This window comes from Poromitra crassiceps, assembly GCF_964638095.1.
Source record: "Poromitra crassiceps genome assembly, chromosome: 23".
Taxonomy (NCBI): domain Eukaryota; kingdom Metazoa; phylum Chordata; class Actinopteri; order Beryciformes; family Melamphaidae; genus Poromitra; species Poromitra crassiceps.
The window spans coordinates 7,234,377-7,251,209 of NC_139639.1; the positions used below are offsets into that span (position 1 = coordinate 7,234,377).

The 16,833-nt window shown below is 44.6% G+C and overlaps 1 protein-coding gene across 1 annotated transcript in view; it reads right to left on the reverse strand.

Moving 5' to 3' along the window:
- The window catches only part of LOC310797402 (uncharacterized protein), a gene marked incomplete at its 5' end in the record, with an annotated part of 67,461 nt that overhangs the window by 47,978 nt on the left and 2,650 nt on the right, over nt 1-16,833 (reverse strand). The window contains 5 exons of the mRNA XM_083659771.1: nt 4,314-4,424; nt 5,543-5,633; nt 9,303-9,466; nt 11,203-11,328; nt 12,231-12,374. Of these exons, the coding sequence (XP_083515897.1) occupies nt 4,314-4,424; nt 5,543-5,633; nt 9,303-9,466; nt 11,203-11,328; nt 12,231-12,374 (636 nt within the window). The remainder of the gene's footprint in view (nt 1-4,313; nt 4,425-5,542; nt 5,634-9,302; nt 9,467-11,202; nt 11,329-12,230; nt 12,375-16,833) is intronic.

Genomic DNA, 16,833 nt, shown 5'->3' on the forward strand with positions numbered 1-16,833 from the left:
TACACACAAAATATTTCAACTGCCTACATCATCTCTGTATGACAGAAGATACTTGGAACCGTTTGGTTGTGACACAAAAAAGAAGTTGGTACAAACAGGAAGGAACTCCCAGCTAAGGAAGGCATATTTGCTAAATGCTTATAGCTAGACCACCAAAACGTCATACAGGTCTACCTGTTTGCAAGGGGCCCTATATGTGTCAGACCACAGTTGGTCATGATGAATACTATGATCAGGACAAAGTGTAATTTTTTCAAATGGCAACATGTCATGTGTAAAGGTAGGTTGGAGATCACACCAACAAAATGTAAGGAAGTCAGGAGTGCAGCTCCTCCTGTGGTAGCAGGGTGGAAATGGAACTCAAGAGAGGAAGTTCAACTTATAAGCACTAAGACAGACATAGGGACATTGTAGGACAGGTGCAACAAGAGGATCTAGGCCTGGGAATAGGGCAACCTTTATAGAGCTCAACAGTCACGTGACATCGTGACGTCACCTCGGGTTCCTGATTCATTTTTCTCAATCATGTTTCGAGAAATCCTTCATCTACAGAGTTTTAAGCCTGGAACCAAACAAAACGACCTTCGAGAATCATGACCATAAAACATGTGAGGTCTCCAGACCATATTTCAAGCAGAAGGCCACTCATGCATAATCCGATCATCCCCTGACGACAGTCAAGTTCTAGCATAACGTAGTCATTCAAAGCCCTAGCATGACGCCTGCTATGACGTCAAATATGACGTCAGATAATCCTCATATATATAGCAAGGGTTCTACGTCACCTCTCTCTCTCTGGCCGATCATAGCAGCAGCTAGCTCTCAGCAGTCCATTTCCCTTGAAGCCGTCCTCCGAAGCGTTGTTTTGCACCATATCTGCAGACCGAATCAGCACCCCCAAGTCCTCTCTACCCGTGGACAATCCCCGCGGATCTCTCAACGCTCCCCACTCCTGGTATGTCGGATCCCGAGCCAGAACAGTCCATGGGCAGCGACGACAGCTCAAACAACGATACCCTGTTCCGGATCGGCACGGAGCGCATTGGCCTTCCGAGACGGCCGGGCCGCAGGCTGCCAACGCGGGGCGCTCCACTGCGAGGGGCCGCCGTGAGACGCCATAATCTACGTTGTCTTGCACGTCGTCAATCTTTTCCTTGCTATCTCCATTCACGGAGCAAATCGGCTCAAGCAAAGCGGCCATTTCCCTCCAGCCAGGAGTCCGCCCCAAGTCAACAACAGACTTTCAGACTGACAATCAGTGACTAACATTTTCGTTCAGCAAGCAGCATGCATGCAGCCCCACTATTCTTTATCGGACGGGTGTCCAGGCGTCCAAGCATTCAGGCTTCCGCGCCGCGATCATCGCGTCCCCGGGGGGGATAGAGAAAGAGAGAGTCGGAGAAAGTCAGGGTAGTTGCGCCAAGGCAGCCAAGTAGGCCAAGCCGGGAAGCGCCAAGTCAAACATTAATGTACCAAGATCAAAGGCCCGACCGAGTTGGGAGCGCCAGCCGCAAATAGCTTGTAAGTCGCAAAAAAGGTCGAAGGCCGGAAAAGTACAATTGCGAAGCGCCAAGGCGGCCAGGTGAGCCAAGCTGGGAAGCGATATCGCGAGGTGCCCGACCGAGTTGGGAGCGCCAGCCGCAAATAGCTTGTAAGTCGCTAAAAAGGTCGAAGGCAGGAAAAGTACGTACCAAGATCGAAGGCCCGACCGAGTTGGGAGCGCCAGCCGCAAATAGCTTGTAAGTTGCTAAAAAGGTCGAAGGCAGGAAAAGTACGTACCAAGATCGAAGGCCCGACCGAGTTGGGAGCGCCAGCCGCAAATAGCTTGTAAGTCGCTAAAAAGGTCGAAGGCAGGAAAAGTACGTACCAAGATCGAAGGCGCGACCGAGTTGGGAGCGCCAGCCGCAAATAGCTTGTAAGTCGCTAAAAAGGTCGAAGGCAGGAAAAGTACGTACCAAGATCGAAGGCCCGACCGAGTTGGGAGCGCCAGCCGCAAATAGCTTGTAAGTCGCTAAAAAGGTCGAAGGCAGGAAAAGTACGTACCAAGATCGAAGGCCCGACCGAGTTGGGAGCGCCAGCCGCAAATAGCTTGTAAGTCGCTAAAAAGGTCGAAGGCCGGAGAAGTACAATCGCGAAGCGCCAAGGCGGCCAGGTGAGCCAAGCTGGGAAGCGCTATCGCGAGGTGCCCGACCGAGTTGGGAGCGCCAGCCGCAAATAGCTGTAAGTCGCTAAAAAGGTCGAAGGCCAGAAAAGTACAATCAACTACCGGCGCCTGCAGATCTCAATTAACCTCCGGTAATCAGATCTTCCTTTTGGGGGATCTCCTAGCCTATGCAGGTGCCCTCCTCTTGCCTCAAGAGCAGCGCCACTGGCCAATGGAGTCATGCGCCAAAGTATTTGCCATGCACGCCGATTGCTAAATAAAGTTTGTCAAATCCTACCAACTGGCCTCTCATGATTGAAGTGAGGTCTCCAGACCATATTTCAAGCAGAAGGCCACTCATGCATAATCCGATCATCCCCTGACGACAGTCAAGTTCTAGCATAACGTAGTCATTCAAAGCCCTAGCATGACGCCTGCTATGACGTCAAATATGACGTCAGATAATCCTCATATATATAGCAAGGGTTCTACGTCACCTCTCTCTCTCTGGCCGATCATAGCAGCAGCTAGCTCTCAGCAGTCCATTTCCCTTGAAGCCGTCCTCCGAAGCGTTGTTTTGCCCCACCCACCTCCCCAGTCCGCCACCAACGAGTCTTGACTCCTGATCCCCCACGGGGGGGGGGGATCTCCTAGCCTATGCAGGTGCCCTCCTCTTGCCTCAAGAGCAGCGCCACTGGCCAATGGAGTCATGCGCCAAAGTATTTGCCATGCACGCCGATTGCTAAATAAAGTTTGTCAAATCCTACCAACTGGCCTCTCATGATTGAATTGATTCATTTGCTTTGAAAAAAACATTGAAAAACAGAAAAGAAGTGCTGGGTACAAGACTGTGTACATAATATTGTAAGAGTGAAGAAACTGCTCATCCCATAACCCATTGCGGCATTTATGGCCAATCAGATTAGCGGATGATTGAGCAACAGAGCGTTTCAGCCAATGGGTAAACACTCTGTGTGGCAGTGGGCCGGACCAGTGGTCTGAGCGGCCGCCATAGAGTACCGCAGGAATGAGTCCGGAAGTAGCACTTTAGTTCATAAGGGGAAAAGGCTACCGGGTTTAGAATGTGGATTTCAGTTAAATACATGAAATAAGGTCTGTGGTTATCAAACGTTAATGGTGGTCATTTGTGTTCAGCAGGATAATCTCCAGAAACGTGGACCACTTTTATGACTTTTGAAGCATAATGTGTTTAAATCAGATTTTCAGAAAACTTTTAAAAAGTCATAAGGTGGTCCTCATTTTGTGAATATTATCCTCCTATTAGCCTTTTCCCCCTATAAGAACCAACATGGTGGCGATTTCTGGTTAAGCCTACAAACATACATCATCCCTGCGGTACACTGTTAGAGTGGCAACGTTATCGTAGAGACACATTTTGTGCATATTAGTGAACGAACCGGATAACAGATTTCAAAACGGGTGCCGGCGTGGAAAGAGCGTGACTTGAACTAGTTAACATAATATACTTTCAGTCACTCAGTGGCGGTTTTAGCCACTGAGTGACTGAAAGTATATTATGTTAACTAGTTCAAGTCACGCTCTTTCCACGCCGGCACCCGTTTTGAAATCTGTGGTACTTTTATTCAACAAGCTGTGACCTACATTCGTAGTAGCCTAGCCAGAGAGATAACAGCCAGAGAGAGGAATTAGTGCAGGGCAGGCCACCAATCACAGATGACCATACAGTGAGCTCCACCAATCAAAGACGTCGATATTACATTGTAGAATTGTGGGTAGTGTAGTACCTCTCCATGAAATCGAATAAAAAATGTTTAAAAATAAAAAAACGATGATATACAGATTTGTGGCTTCTACAGGAAGATATACCATTGTTTCACCACTAGCTTGCCGGTGGTAAGTCTACCTTGGGTGGTTATGAGAAATTGAGAATATGACTAATAATCAAAATCTCAATGCAGAATAAGAATGGGGAAATACTCTTCTGGAACCGTGACATCACAGAACAGTCACGTGACTGTTGAGCTCTATGGCACCATAAGTCAACTATAACCCTAACCCAAAATAAACAGACACAAATGTGAATACTGTCAATTACAGGCAAATATCAGTTTGATGTCATAATCATATCAATAACACTTTAGACAGTAAATCATTTTGTAAATAAATGTAGTATCTGATGGCTTCCTACCTGTTCTGCGTATGCATTTAGCAATGAGCATTATGATGAGCAGCAACATGGTCACGACCATGAAGATGATGACTATTCTGCCTGTTCTCCGTTTCCATTCACCATCAGACTCTACAGGAAAATAACAGCAACAAGTCTGTTTACATGGACACAGTATTATATCTATGTAGTTAAAAGCTTGACCCATTCCAATGTTTTTGACATCACAATTGCTCGAGGGCCCGAAGACAATAGATATAATGACACATCTCTCCCTCTCTCTGTTCTTCAGCTGCCCGTGTGCTGCGGTGCTGAAAAGACAGCGCCTGCGCTCTGCCTGTCTCTCTATAGAGACCCACAGGAATGAGTCCGGACGTATACTTCCGGGTTCGTCCGCAAAAAAGTGAATGGGGTTTAGAATGGGGATTTCACTTTCATAAACAAAGGTTTATGGGAACGTGAATTTTGGTTCAGCAGGATAATCTTCACAAACGTGAATAACTTTTATAACTTTTGGAACGTAAATGCGCTTTTTTTAACGTGATTTTTAGAAAACGCTTCAAAAGGCATACAAGTTATTCACGTTTGTGAAGATTATCATGCTGAACACAAATTTGCGTTCCCATAAATTTTTGTTAACCACAGACAGACCTTACAGTATTTTATGCATTTAACTGAAATCCCTATTCTAAAACCCCATAGACGTTTCCACTGACGAACCAAAATGGGGCAGATTTCTGGATAAAGCCTACAAAAAATACGTCATCCCTGCGGTACTCAGTGATGTCATAAATTCACTCACACACACACAAAGTTGGCCAGTGATGATGTCATCAGTGATGTCATAAATTGTGACATCATCAGTGATGTCAGAGGCATCATCAGTGATGCACACATTAGACACACACACACACTCACACACACACACATACACATACACACAAGAGACAGACAGGCACACACATGCACACACAAACACAAGAGACAGACACACACTGATGATGACACAGTGAGAGCGCGCGCCTGCACACACACACACACACACACACACACACACACACACACACACACACACACACACACATACACACACAAGAGACATACAGGCACACACACACATGCACACACAAACACACACAAGAGACAGACACACACACTGATGACAGAATGGCCATAGGTGTCACCAAGAGAACAAAAGTTAAATCTTAGAGATGTAACATGTAATGTGTTGTTAAAGTGAGGTAACTCACTGGGGATGAGCGGGTTGCTGATGGGTTGGCTGACCTCCTCACTGACTGGGTTCTCCACCTTACAGCTGAACTCTGTATAGTTCAAATCCACCTATAAAATCAGTGAAATAGAATTAGCTCAAAGTTCACAAACGAATCACAGTTTAATTTGAATACTGCTCACTTGATGTCTTCACCCTTTGATTAAAGGAGATCTGAGGCTCAGCTGCAGAGCAGTTCCCTGAAGCTGGAAGGAGTTCAGTGTCTTGCTCAAGGACACTCCAGCAGCTTAAAACATCAAGAAATGTAAAGGTTTGACTTCCGGTGTGCGGCACGGCTGTGAACTGTGTACAGGTGTTCTGTTTCTCTCTTTGTTTTATGTTGAATGTCGTCTAATATGTTTATGTACAAGTGGTGGATTATTTGTCTTCTGTTATGGGGACTGTGGTTGCAAGTGCAACAGACCCGCTGGAATATGGATTGGCGTGTGGACACAGACGAGTGGGGGATATTCGCCCTGCATGCGCTCGTATACAGCAGAGAAACCTTGCTTCAAGCAAGATATTCTGAAACTCAGGGTACTGACTGTGGGGACTACAGGGGACTGTGGTCCATGCCTGACACCGGAGCTCCTAGCCCACATCCCACTGGAGTTGATAAGACCAGGCCGGTGAAAAAAACAAGGAAGGAGAGGCGGAGACGACTGTGAGCAAGGCACACAAGGCCACTTCCATCTGTGATCCTCACAAACCTGCGGTCAATAAACAACAAAATGGACGAGATCCGCGCTCATACGAGGTACTGTTCAGACTTCTGGGAGGCATCATTGCTGTGCTACATGGAAACTTACACTCTGCAATACCGGACTCTGCCTGTAAAATAATAGACGGCTTCACTTTGGTAAGAGCAGACAGAGAAATCAGCTCCTGTAAAAGCAGGGGTGGCGGGATCTGTGTATATATATATTAACGATCGGTGGTGCCGTCAGTACACCATGAACAGCAGGTTTTGTGATAAAGACGTTGAGATCTTGTACCTGACTTTGAGACTCTTCTATTTGCAGAGGGAATTTGGATGCGTGCTGCTGTTTGTTGTCTACACACCTCCCAGTGGCAACGCGACGCGAGCAGCAGCTACTGTTGAACACGCTGCAGCAACAACATCCAGAGCCCCAGCAATTGTGGTTGGAGACATGAAGCAATGCAAACTGGACATAACAATGCCAGGATTTAAGCAGTATGTGAAGGGTGAAACAAGGAAGAATAAACTCTTGGATAAATGCTTTGTAAACGTGGAGGGAGCATATGTGTCAACGATAAGACCACCAATAGCTAACTCATAATGTGGTCCATCTTGTACCAACTTATAAACTGAAGAGCAACAAACCAGAGAGAAAAATAATCAGAGTGTGGTCACCTGACAGTATAGAAGAACTAAAGGCATGCTTTGACTGTACTATGTGGGAGGAGTTTCATCATGACTACTTGGATGAGACATCTACAGTAACAACAGACTACATAGACTTTTGTGTACCGTCAGTGATACCAACCAAGGAGATACAAATATATCCAAATAACAAGATGTATAACTAATGATGTAAAACACATTATTAATTTGAGGAAAAGCACCTTCAGGAACAAGGACATAGGATAATTAAAGCGTATAAAAAAAGATTTAAAGGGGAAACTACAAGATGCAAAGAGGGCACATAAGCTACAACTACAAAAGGTTTTTAACTCATTCACTGCCAATATCTGACTGGCATTTTTGGCACAGGCCAAGTATTTCCATAATGTTTGGTCATCTTTCAAGACCCACAGTAAATTCTGTACTAGGACTACAGTGATGTCCAATACCTCGAAATGAAGATCTAAGTCTCTACTTTCACCCCCAAAAAGAAAGTTAGCTTTTAGCATGTTCTGTACTCTACTTATAACCCTTTTTATACACCCCATGTTCATCAAAAAAGCCTGTCTGGGAAGAGAAAAGGGAGAAAAAAGCATTTTTGTAAAAGGGCACAATCTCAGGCATAACTCACTCTCAATTATTTTATTTTGAACTGTATTGACATCAGACATGTAAATATTATTCGTTAGGACACAAATGACAAAAAAAAAAAAATATATATATATATATATACACACATGAAGTGCTTTCAACAATACAGTTTACTCGGTGTGAGTGTGCAGACAGACAGACAGACAGACAGACAGACAGACAGACAGACAGACACACCGACAGACAGACAGACAGACAGACAGACAGACAGACAGACAGACACACACACACACACACACACACACACACACACACACACACACACACACACACACACACACGATCCCCCTTTTAGATTTCTAACCCAACATAGGATAAGCAATAACCACGCCCTGTGGCGCTGGGATTGGCCAGGAGCAACACTGGAGGGCACGCAGCCCAGCGATTTCATAACTGAAGAGCTCTTGAGAAGGACAGCGGGCTGCTGTGAGTGCCTTCTGCCCGCTGCTGCCTAGCTGTTCCTGTGTTTATTTTTGATTTGTTCTGGTACACCCGTCTCCCTATCAACTCTGCTATTTGATCGTTCCCGTTTTCCCCTCGGCTATTCAACACGTCCTCACCGCCCTCGCAAACTGATCGATCATTTCCTCATTCCTCCGATGATCAAACACATCTCTTGATTACTTTCTCCCGTTTTCTCCTGGCTGGCACAGAGGAAGGCGACTCCAGCTCGTGCCGAGGGCGTTTCAATTGCGTTTCTCCTGTCTGCACAAGGAAGCGTTACCCGTTCTCTGCTTTTCCTCTTGCTAGATTTCAAAACAACAGCTGCGGTATGTGTTTGATCGCGTGCTGTCGGCTACCCTTTGAAGGCAGGGACCTGTGTCTGTGTGACAGGCTGGGCAAGTGTTTGCTGCAGGCGCTGCACCAATAAAAACAAAAACACGTCAAACACGTCCTTGGCGGGGAAGGCCATTGCTGATAACACGTCAAAGACGTCATTGGCGGTGAATGAGTTAAAAGCAAAAATACCAAATAGTTATGGGACACCATGAAAAGCATGACTGGACTGTCAACCACCCGGAAAGCATTGGTGGCAGATAATGAGGCCGATTTTGCAAATCAGTTGAACAGTTTCTTCGCTAGGTTTGATGAAGGGAACAATTCAGATCTTGCTGGAAACATCATCAGCTCAGTCCTACCTGTGCAGTCTGATATAATTGATGTTTCAGTTGAGCAGGTGAGGAACACGTTTAGACATTTAAATCAGAGGAAAGCCACAGGACCAGATCATCTCAGTGCCTTTATTCTGAAAACGTTTGCAGCTCAGCTTGCACCCGTGTGGCAGCCTATTCTTCAGTGTTCCATGGACACTCATATAATTCCTACAAAGTGGAAGACTTCACATAATAACACCTCTTCCAAAGAAGAAAACGTGTCCTAAGGAACCTATCGTCCTGTGGCTTTAACTCCTATTGTTATGAAAGCCTTGGATTTATTGTTTGTTTGAATCCACATTTGATTCATTGGTACCACTCATTTCTCACAAATACAGTACAGGTGGTTAAAGTCAACCAGACTTTTTCCACTTCCATTCTCACTAACATAGGATCACCACGAAAACCACAAGCTAGTGTAATGAATATGTGAAGCAAGCTGAACAAATCATTCTGGTTTATTCCTGTAAAGTCATGCATTGTTTAGTCCACTGATATGACAAGTGGACATTAACTAACTCACACATGGACAGGAAGAGAGTTGGACCAACACATCGTCACTATTGTACCTTTGTAATGATTTGCTCTCTGGGTGAGTCAATCTTCTTCGTGTCGTCTTTCCACCAGGTGTAACTGACTGGTTCAGCATCGGTGATGATTGTGTTACACCAGAGAGTACAGGAGGACAAATCAGGTTTACAGCTTGTAGAGATGGTGGGTTTAGAGACAGCAGCTGTTGTTGATGGAGAGAAGAGGAGAAAAAGGCTGTTGCAGTCAGGATCAATCACATGCACTTTTTTTTTCTTCATTTCTCTGTCTCAATGCAGACAGCTAGAAAGAGAGACAGACAGTGAGACTCACAGACTGTTTTTCCACATAAGCCTAATGTGCACTTGACATGAACAAACTTGTAACATGTGACATGAAGGGGGATTTGGGCACAACCAATGTTAAAACAATACAGTGGTTTGACATCAGGTACCCAGGCCTGTTTCCGAGCAGGCACGTGCAGAGGGGGATGCTAGGGGTGCCCGAGCACCTGCCCGTTTTCCCCTGATGCCAAAAGTGCCCTTTTTGGAAGGAGAATTTATTTTTATTTTTATTATTTTTTTTACAGTGAAGACAAGAATAACTTACAACAATAAATAACAATTTATCAATAAATAAAATGTCCGGACAATTTACACGTTGACCTTTCAACCGGAAGTTAAGCAATCGTCTACGTCTCTGTGATGTGTGCAATATTTTTTTGCCAGGATGGTGAAGTCATGACCCGCCCTTTTCTGCCTCTGATTGGCCTAGCGTCAAGCATTGTGGATCCAATCACATTCGCTTGGCTATCGATCCTGCGTCTCTCCTTGTCTCCTGCGCCAATCAGAGGCAAAGATGGGCGGGTCATGCCTTCGCCATCCTGCCCACTGCCCAGCTGCCGAGCTCCGAATGACTGATGGCCAGACGGACCCATGGGACACTATTTCAACGGGGTAACAACAAAATGTGTTTATATACACATAATTCTACACTTAAAAAGGTGTGGTTAAATGGTTAGCGCCGTGCAATCTGGCTTTAGCGTCAAGGAAAAATTAGGGAATGTGCGTGACCACGCCCAATAATAGCACCGCGCCCAGCCATAAACGCAAATTTAAGGCCAGGGGGAGAATAGAGCCTGATGACTTAAATGCAAGCTTGTCTCTTGAAACTCTCATTTAGGGCTGCATCCTCTCAAGCGCTGGCTGCATTCTTGGAGGGAGAGAGGTAACAGTAACACAGCCTGATCTAGACTATATTGCTGGTTCTCTTTGCTGTGGGCAGGCTGGCTTGCTTCCAGCCGTGGTGCACTTGTTTTCTCCCCGGGTGCTGGAGGAGAAGAGTGGGGCTTGTGCGGGACTGGGGACCAAGTGAGACTCTTTCAGCTTTTCGGCTGAGGTCAGATGAGAAGTGACTTTTTCTCTCTTTGTCTCTCCTCAGTTTTTAGGAAAGAGCTCAATTTAAATGACAGTTGGATTTTGGCCAATAAAATGTATTAGATTTGAACTGAGGACAGCCCATACGACCGTTGGTTTGGGGGCAGTGTTTATTGTCCTGTGATGTCTGCACAGGACATCAGCAGGAGTGTCTCTGGTGCCATAGTGGTGGTCTCTCTGGGTTTTGTGGCATCCAGATGTGAGTTGAGATTGTAGGTCTGCAGACGCTGGGACGCAACGGGGACGTCCGTGCTGGCTTGACTCCTTGCAGACTTTACTGTCCCTCAGAAGCATCTCTGAGCTTTGACCATTGTCTAACATGGCTACGCCAACATCATATAGGGCATGTGATCAAATCATACCTATATTGGATTCTAGTCACACTAGAATCCTGAGGCCCCAACAACAGAGATGGTTAAAACCAAGCGTGAATTCAGGGGAAAACAAGACACAACTCCACATCACGCACCTAAAACTGGTCAAACTGCCAAAATAAAACCCTTACAGATGACTTTGAGTTGAATCTTGCTTTTCTCGTAGTTGTTGATGTCTGGGGTGTACCATCCACTGTCTTCTCTGGTCAATCCTCTGATCCTCAGCTCTCCAGCTGAAGTGTTCAGCTCACCACGATCTTCAAATATGCAGCAACATGGTTAGGGTTAGGATCTCAACAGAGTTCTTAACATGGTTAGGGTTTCAAGTCAAGTCAAGTTTATTTGTATAGCCCTAATTCACAAACATGTCTCAGAGGACTTCACAGAGAATATGTCTAGCTAAATCTAGCTGACACAACAGTAACAATTACAGTAGTAATAATAACAACAACATGATTGAACAATCATAATGTATGATAAAGAGAGACAGAGAGAAAGGGAGAAAAGGGGGATGGAATGTGGGGGAGAAGGAGAACAGGGAAGTGAGGAGGTGGGGAGAGCAAGGGAGGGAGAGCGGGGGGAATGTGGGGGGAGGAGAGAGCAGGGGAGGGAGAGCAGGGGTATGTGGGGGAGGAGAGAGCAGGGAAGGGGAGGAGGTGTGGAAGGGGGAAAGAGGAGAGAGCAGGAAAAGGGAGGAGGGCGAGCAAGGAAGGGAGAGTCGGGGGGATGTGGGAGAGGAGAGAGCAGGGCAAGGGGGAAGAGGAGAGAGAGCAGAAGAGGTAGAATAGGTAGTCACAAGGGACAGTAAAGACAGGGAACAGGGGAGTGTGGGGGAGGAGAGAGCAGGGAAAGGGAGGAGGGAGCAGGGGAGGGAGAGGGGGTGTGGGGGAGGAGGGAGCAGGGAAAGGGAGGAGGTGGGGAAGGGGGAAGAGAAGAGCAGAACAGATAGAATATACTGTGGATAGGCGATATGGTCATGAATAGTCACAGGGGACAGTACAATTTAGCAATCAGGTTATGTATTTTTACTCATCAGGCGAAAAGAGCCAATGAATAAGCAAGAAATTAGTTGACATTTATCACCCAGCCCCAGGTAGCAGCGGCACACTGGAACTGCAGCCCCAGGTAGCAACGGCACACTGGAACCAGCCCCAGGTACCAGCGGCACACTGGAACTGCAGCCCCAGGTAGCAACGGCACACTGGAACTGCAGCCCCAGGTAGCAACGGCACACTGGAACTGCAGCCCCAGGTACCAGCGGCACACTGGAACTGCAGCCCCAGGTAGCAGCGGCACACTGGAACTAGCAGCAGAGCGGCCAGGCCAGATGAGCAGCAGTTCAGACAATCTGACTAATCTAGCCATTAACCGGAACTAACTAGAACACAAGGAATCTAGCTAATCTACAGCCTAGTCTGCCCTGTCCTATTCTACTCTAGTCTGATTTTAGCCTGAACACTATAACACCCCAGTTCAGATCTTAGCCTGAACACTATAACCCCCCCGTTCAGAGGATTCCAAGTGGGAGGTGGGCCTCTCCAGGGGGGCTCCAACAGTTTGTGGGGAGGCTCAGTGAGTGAATTATTATAGTTGTTTCAGTTATAGATAATTTAATAATTTGAAAGAGTGAGGCAACTTTTTCATGGAGCTTTTTCCTTGCTATTTCTGAGAGAAGGCCCATGGTCTCAGACCTTGAATACTCTTAGCTTCTTAGGGTTAGCTTCTCAACAGAGTTCTTAAAGGGATGCCTTGCTGATTATCAACCTACTTTGTGTCATTATAATCTATGTAATATAAGCAGATGGGCAGTGTTTACCTTCTCTATGGAACCTATCATCGTAAAAGCGATATTTTTGCACTAACGCTGAGCGCAGCGCAAATTGAGGGTGGGCCCAAGTGCATTGGTACTCTTCCTGCTGTGCTAAATACCTCTGTGCCCATTATAATTATACTGGGCATGCCCCATGAAAAAAACAGGCATAAAGATGGCAATTCTTTGCGGTAAGAGCTCTGAAAAGCACCTCTTAGCACAAAAATACCCTGCTGCGTTTGAGCGCACCATTATTCTCCACACTGCGGAGCGCAGTGCAGAGAAATTCCTTTTGGATAGGTCATTACGCACGGAGGTGCCACAGCAGGACATCAAATTCTGCTGCTAAAATTGGGTAGCTAGCAGATTATTCAGTGAGGCAATCAACTATAATTCACTGAAAAACGTTTATCACGTCTGTCGTAAGAATTTTCCTCCTACTAAATAACCAACTCTATTTGCTTAAAAGAATCCATGATTTATTATACATGTGCGCACATGGAAGTATCCTTCTACATCTCATATCTCGTAGCTGTAATACTTCCAGTCACAAGGGTGATCACTCTATTTAAAGACACGAAGTAGGAGGAGGTGGAGACTATATTAACATACAAAGGAGGAGTTTACTAAACCACTCCTTCTAGCTTAATTTTGGATTATCTTACGACAATTCCTCCCTCTTGTTCATCAGAACATTATTTTCAAAATTACATTACACAGTTAATAACACAATTAATACATTGGAAACTTATTATACACAGTGATATATACAAAGAATGGAAGATACTGTAGCTAACCCTCCTCCTGCTACCTAGAACAAAAAGTGTATTTGTACCTGTTGAATCCTATAGCTAACAGTTGTGTATTGGATGAAATCCTCTACATCTAATTTATTGATCAGAGGTGGGACTACGTCATAATATATGGTAGATCAAATTTAGTCCAGTTGCACCTTAAAGTGTCACTAATTCCTATTCTAAGCTTAAGTCATTCTCCAATGATTACTGTACAGTCTCAGTCTCAGGTCTACTTCCTGTCAAATCCTTTGGTTACCTGAACATTATTTTTGACTGACACAACGATGCACTTCTCAATGAAATATGGTATTACAAAGGTCTCTATGCAACCCTCCAGGTTCATAGCTATTATAGTAATGTATTTCATAAGTGAAAAGTGCTTGGCTGTCCCAAAGCTTCCTAATAACTTTATATTAACCTATGTCAAATACAAATCTCAGTTTCTGCACATCTTACCAGTAAGTTAATTTAAGTCACAAGTCACAAGTCTCATCAGTTGAAAGTCCACTTTAGTCTGTCAAGATCCCACTTCTGATCATTCCTCTCTATGAAAATCAATCACCACATTGTAGTTACATTTTTCTGCATAATGTAACATTTAATCTAATATGAAGCCTAGCTATTCTTCCAGCTTAATTCATGAGGCCTGATGCCCAAGCTCCAATTAGCTTGGAAAGACTCTGTTATAAATACCAAGATTTATAACCTCTACCCTCACGCCCTATTGTCCCACATCAGACGTCACAAATCAAGGTGCCATATTCGGCCAAATACCCTCCCCTCTTTCTTACTAGGGTGAGGTAAAAAGACGCAAATAGGTATTCTAACTAATCTAATCATGAACTTGTAGGGAAAAACACCGATCTAGGGAAAATACTTGGCGAGCCTACAAGACATGGTTCGTCCTAAATGTACCACGTGATGCAATTCTAACACTCCCTAGGGTGATTGACTCTCCAACATAACAACTAATCTACAATATACAGCAGGTTATATGACAGAAATGAAAAAATAAAATGAAATACAATAAAATAAAATAAAATAGAATAGAAAATCATGAAAATAATCAAAATAATCATACAGAAATATTTCCCAAGGCTAGTTATCTATAACCAGCTAGTTACTGTCACGTATAATTACTTTCATCTGTTGTAAATATACCAAAGACATGAAATATACCAAAGACAAAATAAAAGTAGGCTACAATCTAATGTAACCAATAACAATTACTGAAACATTAGTATGCCAAATGCACACCAATTTATCGCCAGTCTAAAACAAAACAAAAGTAATCTGATGACATCCACCTTCTTGATTTCCCCCAAATTCCATATTTATCATTTACTGTTGTCTAGGCCACAATATTTAATTCCCCACCAAACACATATTCTAGTTACTAACTCAATAGTTGTGACAAAAAGATGAACTATGGATGAGGTGGCCATACCTTCCCAGGGTGACAAATGTTTCCCTTCCAATAGTAATTAACATTACAACCACACAATGAACTCGTTTAAAGCAGTATTTCCCTCTTACTGGAGTTATTTGAATCCCACTGTAATGCTATCAAAAGGAATGTGTAATAATAATATAAATGTCTACTTTCTTACCTATAGTCTTGCATTAATCATATACGGTATAAGGGATGTCATTAGGTTCCTCTAGCTTTACAGATGGTTTTAGTTCAGACAACTTGCAAATTCGATGTAACAACATTGTACATACTGGGAACACTTCTCAATAATCACACTATAATTCTGCAATATTTATATGAAATATGTCTTTTCTTCTGGCGTCCACATATTTTTCCTGTGGAACTCTTCTTTTTCTCCTATATACAATTCCGATTCATTCACAGATAGCACCCAGAAAACAATGTGATTTTCATGTCTATCACAACCGATCTGCATCTGACCTACATATTGCAGATACTGGAATTTTATCTTCCATCCATGTCAAGCTCTCCATGTAGTAGTCTGTGAAGTCTCGACCATCCAAGTTCAGACGCATAATGACACGGAGAAGCGTGCAGCTCTTATCGAAGGAGTACGTTTTGGGTCTCACCATTACCAGAGTACACAGGACACTCCTGCAATTCAGCCAGGCGCACACAAGGACCTCAGAGCCCTGAAGTGACATTCATGACACAGGTGGAAGTCTCGAACATGAGCGCTGGTTCATCATCTCTCTGTTTGCTCTTTGGAGTGAAAAGTGAGAGCCAGTATGATGTGATCTCGTTAGGGTCAGGATGATGACAACGGTGGTCACATGATTCTTCAGCTCAAGTGACACTGCTCCTCTCTTTCGTCGCCGTCATGTTGGCCTCGAACCTCGAACCGGTTGCTTGTAGTTGATGTTCCCTCATGGCCCCTCCCTGGACGAGCCCTCAACAGGCACACGATGATGACGATCCGATGACTTTCTGGCCGCAGATTACTCGCCATGGCCTCTGTCTGTGTCACCTATAATGAAAGTATATATCTTAGTGCAGTATTCCTGTTTAGCTTCAATAGATCACATTGGTATTTCACTTAAAGTCCGTTCTCCTTCTAAAAGAGATAAGAACTCAATTTTCCTCCTACTCCATAATGCACACACTAATTTCTACTATATGTACAATAAGAACGCTACACCTGTTTGTGTCTCAGCACTCCAATGTGTGATCCTGTGTTCTTTCCTCCCGCCGCGTGTAGCCGAACGGAGCAAGACGATCCCCATCAGTCCTCCGTCTGGTTAGCAAGTCTGTTCATGTAGTGACTCCAGCAATCAACACTGGACAATTTCTCTCATTATGCCGCCTTCTTTACACTTTAAATTTGTACTGCCGCTTGAGTCCTTTGGACCTCCCTGGTCCAGGGTGCAGTCTTACAGGCTGGACCCCATTCAACTGAGTTAACCCTCCAGGCAGCAAGGTTCAGAACCTCCCTGTTGCCATACCAAATGGTCTTACTGCTGGATTGACAACTCAGTCCTCTGCTTCCCTCCTGTAATGACACAAATATAACTCTGAGCATCTCATCTGCTCACAATGCACACTACATTGAAATGATCACTTAAATTGCTATTCTAACAACTTATTTACATGGCAACACACAAACACAGGTTCTCATTTCCGTTCATTTGACATTATGATAAAGAATGATTCATCTCACCCT